Source organism: Neltuma alba, unplaced genomic scaffold (genome assembly GCF_004799145.2).
Source record: "Neltuma alba isolate B1F8T4 unplaced genomic scaffold, ASM479914v2 tig00004131_pilon, whole genome shotgun sequence".
Taxonomy (NCBI): domain Eukaryota; kingdom Viridiplantae; phylum Streptophyta; class Magnoliopsida; order Fabales; family Fabaceae; genus Neltuma; species Neltuma alba.
In genome coordinates this window covers 25,243-38,675 of record NW_021633577.1, presented here as the reverse complement: position 1 = coordinate 38,675, position 13,433 = coordinate 25,243, and the positions used below count along the sequence as shown (strand labels likewise).

General features: G+C 34.0%; 1 protein-coding gene across 1 annotated transcript; it reads left to right on the top strand.

Moving 5' to 3' along the window:
• Positions 1 to 1,613: 1,613 nt before the first annotated feature.
• LOC114743786 (transcription factor bHLH148-like) lies at positions 1,614 to 2,974 on the top strand. The gene is made up of 2 exons (XM_028932000.1): positions 1,614 to 1,746; positions 1,891 to 2,974. The coding sequence occupies exon 2, from the start codon at positions 2,019 to 2,021 to the stop codon at positions 2,652 to 2,654; it is 636 nt and encodes a 211-aa protein (XP_028787833.1). The 5' UTR covers positions 1,614 to 1,746; positions 1,891 to 2,018; the 3' UTR covers positions 2,655 to 2,974.
• The last annotated feature ends 10,459 nt before the right edge of the window (positions 2,975 to 13,433 follow it).

Sequence of the window (13,433 nt, the reverse complement as noted above, 5' to 3'; positions counted from 1 at the left end):
AAGTAAGTTAAATTAGTTATTTATAATAAATAAGTGTTGTCATTTCTAAAATATCCTTGCTAATTAAGTATATTGGCTAAAACTATCATTATTAGAAGGATTATCTTGGAAAAAAATGCATAAATATAATAGACAAAATGGATTAGGGTCTTATAATTAGGACCAAATAAAAAGTCAAATGAGATCTTATAATAAGGACCGGAGGAGTATTATTTATAAATGGCGACTTCTTACATATTCATATTATATTCGCTGGCCTAAAAAATATTTATATTATATACACTGTTTTTTATTTTCCTAACCTATTAGTTATTTTATTATTTTTCCAAGGATTTATCTCCTGTCGCATTTTCCGCCCCACCTGGTTGGCGGTTTCTCGTTTTTGTTTGAAAGTTATGTGCATTTTCAATAAGGTAGCCGGAAGCGACGGGTTTTTCGTTTGATTAGTAGCTGGAATGTTTAATTAATTAATTTCGAAAAGCAAGATTTTTTACGGACAAGACTTGAAGTAAATGCCAATCAGATACAGTCGTGCTTGCTGTAGAGTTTCACAAAATGAAAATATGGGTCAAATTTGGGCGCCAAAAATGGCAATCATCAAAGCCAAGGACCTGTTTTACCATCCCCAGTTCCCCCACACATAATCATTTACTATTTTTAGTATCCTACTATTACTTGACCTGTTCCTCAGCAGCAAGCCTTGGAGCTGCATATCAAATCCTGTAGAAATTTTTTGACGAGTGAAACATAGTAAGGTAGGTCTCGGGCATTCATATTATAGAAACTCTGCTGACATGTGAAACATATAATTGATTTACTAAATCACTAAAAATAAACAAATATTTATAAAGATGTTATTTTGAAAATTTAAAAATTAATGAAATTAAAATTAAAATTATTATATAATAAGAAAAGAATAACTTTCTTTCTTTGCACATATAATGTAAGCATTTCGTGTAGAATATTATACAATAATGAAATATTTATATTTGCTTTTATGAATGAAATATAAATTATTTTTTAGCCTTAAAATATGTTTTACAATCAATCTGATGATACCGGCGTCTGAGCCTTAGACGCAAGGGTCTAATTACCAGTACCATTATCTCATTATGAAGATTGAAGACGGACAATGTCCGCCTTAAAATATACTTTAATCTTAAAGGAGCCATCCAAATTTAATTCAATTATTTTTTCCCCCACTCAAAACAATTGCAAAACGCCAGTCACATCAATATAAAATATATACTAGTTTATACTATTTGCAAGCAATAAAAATATATCTGATAATTTTCTTGGCCAAAAAATATATATTTAATTTCTTGTACCCCATTAAAAAAAAAACAGTAATGGTGGATCCAAACGTGAACAGTTGGATGGTGGTGAGGTAAAAGAAAAGGGCTTCGAACCCAAAGGCCCAAAGAAAACCCAAGATTTTATTAAAAGAAAGAAATGATACAGGGGAAGAAAAAGAATATAATGCGGGAAAGGAGAAAGAGAAATGGATGCGTGGGGTATTGGGATTTCTTTATAAGCCTCACCCTCCGTTTCTCTCTCCCTCCCAACTCCTAATATATGAAGGGACACCTCACCCACTCCGTCCCGTCTAAGCCCTCAGCCCCACAACCTCTTCCTCCTCCACCATTCCTCTCTCTCTCTAAAACGCCTGCTTTCGTTCTCTGTTGGATTATATCTGAAGCCCATTCAGCTTCCTATTTATTCATCGCAGCCTCTCCTCCTTCGAAGGTACTGATTATTTCTCTTCCTTTCTCCTAATCCATCGCGTTTTTTAACTTCCCATATTCGAATCACTTGAATATCTGATTACTGCTTGAATCCTATCCATCCATTTGAATCTCAGATTTACGGGTTTTTTTTTTCCCTTTTCAGATTCCTCGTTCACCTGCTTCATCCTCTGACAAAACCGTAGCTTTCCCTTTTTCTTTGTTCTCACCGCCCAGAATTTTCAGGCGACAAAACGAAATTTTCCTGTTTGGAACCTGTGTTTTGGGGTTGAAATGTCGTCGTCTCTGATCTCGAACCCGGTGACAAACACGGACCGGTCTCGTGACCCCTCCAAGAGGAGGAAGAAGAAGAAAGCTCAACTCAAGCAACAGCTAGAGGAACAAAATATTAAATGGAAGTCGCCGGCTCAGCAACAAATCTACTCCTCCAAGCTCCACCAAGCCTTGGCCAGAGTCAACCTCGGCTCCTCCGGTTCCTCAGCCGGCGACGCGCCCCGCCGCGGTAAAGCCGTCCGCGAAGCTGCTGATAGAGTCCTGGCCGTCACTGCTAAGGGCAAGACCCGGTGGAGCCGAGCCATCCTTACCAATCGGCTTAAGCTGAAATTCAGGAAGCACAAGAGACAGAGAATCACGGCGGCGGCCGCTTCCCCTGCCCGGTCGAAGAAGCCTAGAGTGAGCGTTCTCCGGCTGAGGGGGAAGAGCTTGCCAACGGTTCAGAGGAAAGTGAGGTTTCTTGGCCGGCTGGTCCCCGGTTGCAGGAAACAACCGGTGCCGGTGATATTGGAAGAAGCGATTGATTACATATCGGCACTCGAAATGCAAGTCCGAGCCATGAGCACTCTCGCTGACCTTCTTTCTGGGTCAACTACTCCCGGCGCCGGCTCGAGTTCCTCGGCGCCACCCAGCTGATGACACGACACTTTTGGCGTATCTGCCAGTTGTCATATTTTTTTAAAAGAATATTATTATTATTTGCCTCCCATCTTCTTCCTGCTCTGTCTCTTGCAAGTAAAGCTTTCTGTTCAAAGTACATAACCCTTCGGCATCTGTTTTTCTCTCCGTCCGATTCATTCTCTCATTCTTACCTTCAAACTTCCGTCTCCCCATTTTTACTATATCTGTACGATTGAATCCATACTCCCCAGTCACCACCATGAATTTAATCCTCTTTCTTGTTCTGTAATACTGTGAATAATAATAATAATAATATGGTTTTGCAGCTTTACAAACATTCTGAAATTTATCCCGACACGTGACAAGAAATTCACGACAATGAAATACAAGATGTTTGCATTTCCCTTTGAACGTCTTTGTCCTGTTCATTACCATAAATATATACTCTTCCGGTCCTAAATGTAAGACTTTACACACTATTATAAGGGTCTTACATTTAGGATCGGAGGAGTACATATTTGTTTTTATTCTTACAAAATTTCAACCCCTGATTCGTTCGCGAAGCACTTGTGAGGACCATGAGTATAATGGGGGAGGGTGGTAGTTTGAAAATTCGTGGGTTAAAAGGATAAATGGGGATTGGTTAGGTAACTCGTTTTAATGAAGATCTGATACAGTAAGCATTATTGGATACGGGTCAATTGGCAGGTCTTGATTTTGACGATGATTGGGTAATAGGAATAGTACCATGAAAATGGTTAACATTCTTGAATGTTAGTTGAGAACTGGGAGTTTGTACTGTTTACAAGACAAACCACATCAATGGCACTTCTGTTTACAACATTTCATGAGATCATCAACGTCAACCAACCCAAATGACAGTTATTTCATGCCTACATGTGCAGTATATATGTATGTGTGTGTGTGTGTGTGTGTGTGTGTGTGTGTATGAAATGGAAATCTGAGACACAGCATTGGTCGGTCGCTGTATGTGAGATCAGTGTTTGAAGCTGCGAAGCATTTTATAAGTTACCAATTCTAAAAGTCGCCGAAAGCGCCAACATAACATATAGTAAATTCATATTACTCTAACGCCGTGACCGACCTAACATCCCATGTGTCTTTGCCCCCCCTCCCTCCACGGTGCTTCTCCCACAAAAAAGAAAACAAACCATAAACCAACCAGATTACTCACCCTTTTGGTGTAGTATCTGAGAAGAAATCGCAGCTTCTATGGCTTACAAGTTATTAGAATTCACACACATTCGATGTATATACATATATCTAATGCAAATCTTATTCTTAGAACCCCCAGCATAGTTACGTTGTGGGTTCGATTTCAGCTTTACCCAGATGTAGAACCCTAACATCCGGTATTTTAGCTTAAAATAATGAATTGGGTTATTACTAGTTCTTATAATTTGATCAAATTTTGATTTTGATCCTTTTAGTTTTATAAGAATTTAGTCTGAATTAAATAAATGGTCTTTATATTTTTAATAAGTTTTGATTTTTAGTCCCCATATTTAAATTCAAGCTAAGTTCTTATAAAATTATTGAAGCCAAAACCAATAATTTAAAATTACAGGGATCAAAATAATGATTCAATCAAATTATAAGGACTAACAATAATATTAACCCTAATAAATTTTATACTTTGCAAAGTATAATTACTCACATTTATTTGTATTGTAAAATATAAAATTAATTCTTTACTACAAATTTCAATAGATAATTTTTAAGAGGAGCATTAAAATGAAACACAGGAAAAGGGGGGGGTATTATGCGAAGGCTTTAAAAGCGTAAGAGAAGTGAAGGCACATGGAAGCATTCATTCCACATATTTTCATCGCAACATGCTCCACACTTCGCTTTTAACACCATCCCCCATGTGCCCTTTTATTCTTCTTTCTCACTCTGCTCTTCCCAAGTTATAAGTTACCCATTTTGGCCATTCTCATCAAACCCTAACAACTAAAATTCCTTTACTATTTTCATTATATCAAACAAACATGCATATATATATTTATATATTTATATTGATGGCGATGTGTAACATTGACACTAGCTAGTAGCTAGCCATTCGAACTCATCTCTGATGAAATCTAAGTTTATTTTTTTCTTTTATTCCGGAAATTTCAACTTTTTAAAGCTAAGGATGAATAGTAAAATTAAAGTCACTCTTTTTTTTGGAGGTGGGCCATTGACAGTTTTTAATCTTAACTACTTTAAAATCTCCTAAAAAATTATAAATAAATACAGGTGTCTTGTATCGTTCAATAAATGTTTAGCAATTGGCATTAACAAAGCTTCATATTCAATATCGATGTCGCTTAGGAAGCAAATAACAAATTAAAGTGATTAGCGATCGCATTTTCCTTTGATTTGTTGATATATGAAACTCGTGTCATTAATTCTCTAACACAAATGTTACTATCACACCTAAAGTGAAAAACAGATTCATCATGAAAACGATAAGTGGATATAATAAGAAAAATTAACAAGTGTTATTCCCAGAATGCGTGTAGTTTTATGCTTCTTTTATGATCTCACTTTTCTTTCAATCACATGTTTTCTTCTGAGAAAGTCATATTCTCATTTAACCCTCAATTCTTAGGTTGTTTTTATCTAAGTATGGACCAATAATTAATTTACTCTTGTCTTCCAGTGAATTCTGTGGTTATCCTCTTAAGCTATCTCATTGATGGATGGTTTTGCACCAAGAGGAAAACGACAAGCGAATTGCAACATATATAGTACATAAAAGCCATTTCATTAGTTATATAAAACTTTAATTAAATTGGATACCGCCAAAAAATAGTTATTCAATAGGTAAGAAGCCCCTTCAAGAAATCTGGGCTTTTAAATCTAATTAAAGGTCACTAATTAATTTGAAGTTCTTAAGTAGGAATCTGTTAACAAGGAAAATGGAAGACAGGAGAGGGAGGAGAAGTTTTAATGAGTTCAATTTAAAAAAAAAAAATTAAAAAAGCGGGATTATAAAATTTTAATGAAGAGAACATATATAATAAAAGAGTATGAGAAAGTAAAATAAAATTTTTTAACTACACTGTTCCAATTTTTTGAAATCCAATTTATTAAAATTTCTCCCTCTCTCCCCTCCTATCCATTTCTCTCTCTTATCAAACAGACTTAATAGCCTCCAACAGTTACACTGAATTGTATACATGCGTGAATTACACATATTTCATTCATGTAAACTTTAATTCGGATTGTTTATTTGTTGTGTTTTTATAAAAAAAAAAGTTATATTAAAACCATACATGTTTAGATATAATATTTAAGAAAATAGCTTTTTCATGTGAAAATGCTTTTTAAAGATGCGAAATATGTGTTTGCACCAAAACTTCTTTCTTCAAAGATAAGAAAAAGCTAGAGAGACAGAGAGAAGGAAAGAAAGCATCATGGAATATGATACATAAGTTAAGATTAATAGATATAATAATCAATAATATCTTGGTAAGAAATAAGAGTAATTTCTCTATCTTTTACAAAGAGATATAAACAAGAATCGATGAGGAAGAAAATAAATTAATGCCACTTGACGTTTAAAGCACATAATATGCCGATATATACTATTAATAAAATAAAAGGAACAGAATAGAACGTTTAATTTAAAAAAAAATAAAGCAGTTAATAGTTCATGACAGCCAAGTATTGATTATTTCCCAATTAGGACTTGATTTGGGAAATTAAAAAGTGTAAAAAGAAAAAAAAACAAAGATGCTTATAGTTATTATATATATATATATATATAGACACACCTGTAATTAATTAGAAGTGAGGATATGTAGAAGCACTAACTCATGAAAATATAATGATAAATATAGGAACATGGAGGCTCCACAAAGCATCAAATCATGAGTGCTTAGCATGTGGCATACAAATTAATACATTAATAATGGTGGCTCAAAGTAATTGGCTTTGCTTCAAATCTGCAACTATTTCTGCCTTTATCAAACACTACCTATTAAAAATAAAGTGGGTGAGGATCATATAGCCTTCAGGAACATGGATTAGAGAATAAAAGTTATTATTGTGACAAAAACAGTGAATGGTGATAAGTTGACGAATAAATTAATAACCTCGTTAATTATAATTTTATGGAAAATCAATAGTAACAAATATTGGGGTAAATTACACAAATCTAATGATACATACGGACCTTTTTCAAGTCTTAAATTGCTAAAATCATATAGATTTCTCAGTTTGTTATTAAAATTTGCAATGTTTTCATTAAGTCGCATCAATTTCTCTTGAATTTTAATATAATTACATAGTTTTTTTTTAATTTTTATGAGAATCTTATGTATATTTTCAAAACAGAGAGGAGACGTAATTTCGGTAAAATTGAAAGAAGAACATGCAATGCACTCTTGTTTCCTAAAAATAAAAATATATATATTAAGTCTGACAAAACTTAATAAAATGCGTATATTATCCACAATTTTCTTTGAGTTTCTTTGTTGTGATCAAATAACAAGAATCCTGTATACGATCCAACGCCGGCCTTAATCTATTAATCGAGAGAGATTATCTTCACTTGATTAATTTTGAAAAGAATTTCTTCTTCACTTGTCGATGATGATCGGGACTACTTAATGTTTGTAAAGTTCTCACACTCCTTATGGTCTTAATTATGTGACAATGTTAACTGATTTTACAGTTTTTAAGGAATGACTGTTTAATATCCTTAAACTTGTAAAAAATGTGTGATTTTTTAACTCAGCCGTTAGGTAAAATTAATAACCACAATAAAATGTTTCCAGTATATAATTAATTAAAAGCATCCCGACAGCTATCTTTGTCTTATATTTATATGGCCAAATAGGGTTGTAAAATTTTGCTATGATTAAAGTTGGAAGGAGCATATAATCTTAACTTATTAAAAATTAAAGTACATGTCAATATTAGTTAAGATATCATAACCTGATGAAACATACATATAGGTAAAGGAAATGCTTTACTTCAACACAAATAAAAGAGTCTAACTTTATTAACTTACAGTGCAAGATCATTAATTAAAAGATAGATTAATCATCTTAACTTCTCCATTTTCTAATATTCACATAAAATTTCATTTATGTTGCTTTTGTGTGCATGAAGCTTCGAACTGTTTTGAGACCATATATCCACAGAAAAATCATTAGCAAACATGTGCTATGTCAAGCCTCACCCCAACACCATAACCTTATGATGCCTCCCACTTTCTTCAGCCAAGACGTAAGCAATTACCAAAATCTTGATATATATATATATGTATGTATATATTATTCTCCAAAAAAAATTTGGTTGATGATGATGAATGAATTGCTTTTTCCATGTGAGAGTACAACAAAAGTTAAGGGTAAAGAAAAGGACAAGCATTTGCGAAACCTACATTATTTGTTTAAAAGCTTTGTCTAAACCCACATGGAGGGGTCATAGCTTGTCCACTAAACTCACCAAAATAAAAAAGAAGAAAAAAGAAAGAGAATATAAAGTAACAAGAAAGGCATATTTATATATCAAGTGTATATAGTGTATAGTGACAACCCCATAGGTCAGCTCCACTCACTACAAAAAAATTGACTTTCAGCGGCGACAAAAGTCGCCGCCGAAAGTTTTTAGCAGCCGTGGCTGAAAACTTTCAGTGGCGACTAAAAAGGTCGCCGTTAAAAGATACTTTCAGCGGCGACTTTTAGAAGTTTCAGCAGCGACAAATGTCGCCGCCGAAAGTGTTTTCTGCGGCGACTTTTTTGTCGCCGCTGAAAGTAATGCCTAAGAAGAATTGGCTTTACCAATGCCACGTCATCACCGCCGGTGTCACGTCATCGTCTCCGGCCGCCACGTCAGCACCGTCAACCTCCACATCATCGCCATCGGCGGCCACGTCATCACCGCCGATCGCCACATCATCACTAGCCACCTCCACATCATTGCCACGTCACTCCTCCTCGCCACGTCATCGTCTAAATATTTTCACCTTAAATGTGTCTTCTTCCAAGTTCGAACTCGTGACCGCCTCCCTTCGTGTCCAACCTTCTTGCTGCTGAGCCAGATTGAATTTGTTTATTAATATTGTAAAATAAAATATATATTATTATATTATACTTTCAGCGGTGACAAAAAAAGTCGCCGCTGAAGGTCCACTTTCGGCAATTTGTTTATTAATATTGTAAAATAAAATATATATTATTATATTATACTTTCAGCGGCGACAAAAAAAGTCGCCGTTGAAAGTTCACTTTTGGCGGCGACAAAAAAAGTCGCTGCTGAAGGTCCACTTTCGGCAATTTGTTTATTAATATTGTAAAATAAAATATATATTATTATATTATACTTTCAGCGGCGACAAAAAAAGTCGCCGCTGAAAGTCTTGGTTTCAATGGCGAACTTTCAGGTGACTAGAAAAGTCGCCGCTGAAAGTCTTGGTTTCAGCGGCGACTTTTGGTGTCGACTTTTTTTGTCGCCGCTGAAAGTCATCGCCTAAAGTCTGTTTTTTTGTAGTGACTCTAGCTTGTATATATACACTTGCTCCGTTTTCTTTCTTGCCGACAATATTTGCAGGTTTTGGAACACATTAATATTAGGGTTTCCTTTTCTTTTTCTTTTTTTCTTTTCTCTATCTCTTTCTTCAATGAATAGTCTGTTTTTGGACTCTATATAGCTTCATTGTCTTCTCTTTTGGATAATATCACAATCTTTTGCGTCCATGGAGCTTAGTTATGATCTATAATGGCATCAAACATGAAGTGATAAAGACATGTACGGGATACAAGTTACAGGACATGATGACGAATTAACTTTGGGATGACTTTGCTTTAAGTTACAGTTCGTCGACATATTGTCGCATGTTGATCGCTGCTAATTAAGTTGATATATAGGGTTAAGAGCAATTGATAATAAAATTAAACTTTTACTTGAAAAATAGATCTCTCAAATATTTTAAAAATTATACAGACATCCCTTAAACGGACCTCTTCCTAATTTACTAAATTACTCAATTTATATTTTTTATTTTTGAAACTTACAGTTGTTGGAAAATCAACAATTAAGCGCACATATTTCTCTTGAATTTGAATGAAACGGCACAAACCACTTCATTTTATTTTTGGAGGAAATTGGTGCAAAAATTTGGGAGAAACTCCCATGTAACCTTGAGAATAGATGACAAATACGCATAACTATGATAAATTTCTCAAAAATGATGTGTTTGTCCTAGTTTTAAAAACAAAACATGTATAATTCAATAAAATTCAATGTGCATTCCAAAAAAAAGTTATTGAACGTCAGTCCAACCAATTAATTTTGTGGTGTACTACTTCAAGAAAACTTCAAAAATTTGAGAACATATTTGTCCAAAGGTTGGTAAAGTGGAAGAAATTTGATAATTAGATGGAAGAAAGTATATATATTGAGGGGGGACGCCATTTAGTTAGTTTAATTTTGGTGTGATGGTTTTTGATGTGTCACTTCACCTAATTAGCAATTGTGCCTTAATTTTCTTAATGTCACACGTGATATTGGATATATGGAGTCAATGATTAACGGCCTCTCTAATAATTGTGTGGATTCAATTATATATACTGACAATTTTATTTGTTTGGATTATAGGGTTTGTAGTTGGCCAGGCACATTGTTATTCACTAAATGAAAACGATTAGGTACCTTTGGATCAGATGCTTGAGGATACGTGCCCTTCTTTCTAATTTAATTCTTCAAAAAATATTTAAAATCTAAAAAATTACTTCAATTATGAAACATGAATTCATCAAGAGATTGAAGTTAGAAAAGTTTAATTACTCGAAAATTGAAATAAAATCTACTTAAATTATCGGCTTGACGCGAATTTGAAAATTGATATGGTAGTTAATAAATTTTTTTTAACACTTCTCAAACATAAATTGGATGTAATATATATTTTTCACATATCAAATCACACAAGAAAATAATATTCCACTGATTGTTTTGAAACTTGAAAGTTACAGTTAGGCAGCCCATAAACACGCGCAGATATGGGATTTTAGTTTTCAAATTGAGCCATGATTTGCTGCAGCTGGTTTCAAGTCAATGGCCATGACTTTATTGATCAATATTAAGGAATTAAGCGTTTAGAAATTAATTAATCATCGTACATACGTAATTGAGGTCAAATGCAAGTTGATTTGGTCCTAATCATCCAGTGTGTGTCGTTATGTTCTTGGATATTATTTGCCATATTAAGTAGCAATGAGTTGTAATTTCTTGAAAATAAGAGCAGGAGTTGGGTCAGGTGCTAGCCAGCTTTTAAAATTACTTTAATTATTATGTGAGATTCAGGATAAGAATCAACAATATAATTAAGACTATCATCAATTAGCGTGCAAGAACTTGATTATATTTTCAAAGGCACTGTTTATGATTAAGACATTCTATTACATCAATTCCCAGTTTTATTTTACTAGCTGCTTGCGTTTTAACCTTACTCCCATGTTAGCTCCAATCCCTTCACGATTTCAACCTTTTTTTAATCATTAAAGTTGGACCAAATAATGATTCATAAATCTGCCCCGCAGCATATTAATTCTATCACCAAGAGAATCTGGACCTGTCTAGATCGAGTAATAAATTAATACATTTGTGTGGCCATTTTGTCACAACTATTCATTTGCAATTTATAGGGTTTAACAAGCGAAGAAGTAAGATAGACTTTTATCAATTTCTTAATTCAAATCAACATGCCTAGGTGGCTCCAGCTCTATTCACAATAAAAATTATGTATCTAAAGATATCGATTATCATGAGAAAAGAAGGAGTAAAGTTAAAAGAGATAAAGCCATGTTTGTTTATGTGGTCTCAATTTTGATGGATCGGGAATGTGAATGAGATTGGGTGTGAAAGTAGGACTAAGAGTGCGATTGAGCTTAAAAATTATGTTTGGTATGAAATATTTAGAGGGGATGATTGCATTAATTTTATTTTTAAATTAATTATAAATTGTAAAAAGACTATAACAATCTTGTTTAAAAAAGGCCTTTTTATTTGAAGGGATGGGAGGGAATTTGGTCTAAGAAATTTCAATATAAGCGTTAAATTTTTAATATCATCTCCTCTCATAGTATTTCTCAATCCTATTTTTATAGGTTTGTCACTTTGTCCAATCCTAAGTAATATGTAATTCCCTGTAACAAACACTCTTTTATTGACTTTTCTTAATTTTAATCCCAATCTCTACTTGCTAATGCTTCATGCCAAACAGGGACTTAGAGGACAGTGTGGAGCTATGACGCAATGCGATAGTAAATAGTATTTTGGATATGATGGAAGTGGGATTATGGTCTCTTGTCCTTGTGCGTGGAATTGATTAGGGCAACTTGCGTTGTTAATGAAGAGGTTATATAAAATTAATTAAAGAAAGGGGAAAGCAAATGAAAGGGTACTTTTCAAGCATTTGAAAAACCATAAAGAAGAAGGGACCAACCTCCAAAAGACACACCTAAACCAAGCACTCCATTATTCATTGCCACGCACATTACTACGATATATATGGTGTGAATATGACCCTTTAATTAATTTCTGCCAACCTGGTCGTCACTTGACGTTTAATTAACAACATGCCTATAGCTCTAATCAAGGCTTGGTGTGTGTCTACTTTTTAGTTGTTTGTGTAATTATTTTTTTAGAATTCTCTGTTATATTACCAAGTTTTTGCAATACAAAAATTTGACTCCCAATACCATGCGTACAGGTCATGCTTCTATTCTCATACTTCTAATTTTCTTTAAAGAAAAAGATTGTCTGCGTCCAACTTCAACGCTTCTGCTGTATCTTTCACCTTATCTGAGATCTCTACTTAATTAGTCAACAGTAATTCTATTTTGCGAAACTTCAGACAATCTAATCTAAGTTTCCTATAGAATGAAAGTTTCTTTATCATCATGTTATCAGTTACCGACATAAATACGATATCATATGTTCCTTTATCAGATGTTATATCAGCTTGTAGTAACATGTTATATTCGTCTATAAGTTTTCTGAAAAAACGGTTTTTGTTATCGTTTCGATTATAACCCTATATATATATATATATAGACACACACACAACATCATTTTTATCTCTACATATCAACCAACAATACATCATACACTCTCTCTCTCTCTCTCTCTCTCTCTTCCTTATCTTAAATATCGTCGAGAAATATAGATACAATGGCAGCAGCAAAATACGTGTTTGCAATGGCAATCTTATTCGTTGGTGTAAGTGTATTGTGGGCCACACCTGGAGTAGTTTCATCGGAGGCACCTTCTTCTTCTTCTTCTTCTGCTGCTGCTGCTGCATTATCACCGGAACAAGATCCTAAATTTCATGAATACTTGCGACAGTGTTCCAAGAAATTCAAGAAATGTGGGCCTCTGGCATATGATGCTGTGGTCTTTAAGAATGCGACCATGACTAATCAGTGCTGTTACAACTTGGTTAAGGACGTCGGCAAAAGTCGCTTTGATAATTTGCTCACCCTTGTTCTTCATTCTCCTGCCTTCAAGGCTAATGCTTCGGCCATCAAAGAAAGCAACCGTCAAGTTTGGAATCACTGTTCTTTTATGTCAAATTGGCTTGATTAACTCCATGTTGTTGTCCACTCATTCATATACTGATATGATGAAATTTTTGAATAAAACTAAAGTCCCTGCCATATTTCGGTTTCACTACTTACTTCCCGTTCTTAATATGAAATCTAATTATCATTCAGAACGTTCAAATTGAACTATAAATATTATATTAAGGACTAAATATAATACTTTATTAAATTT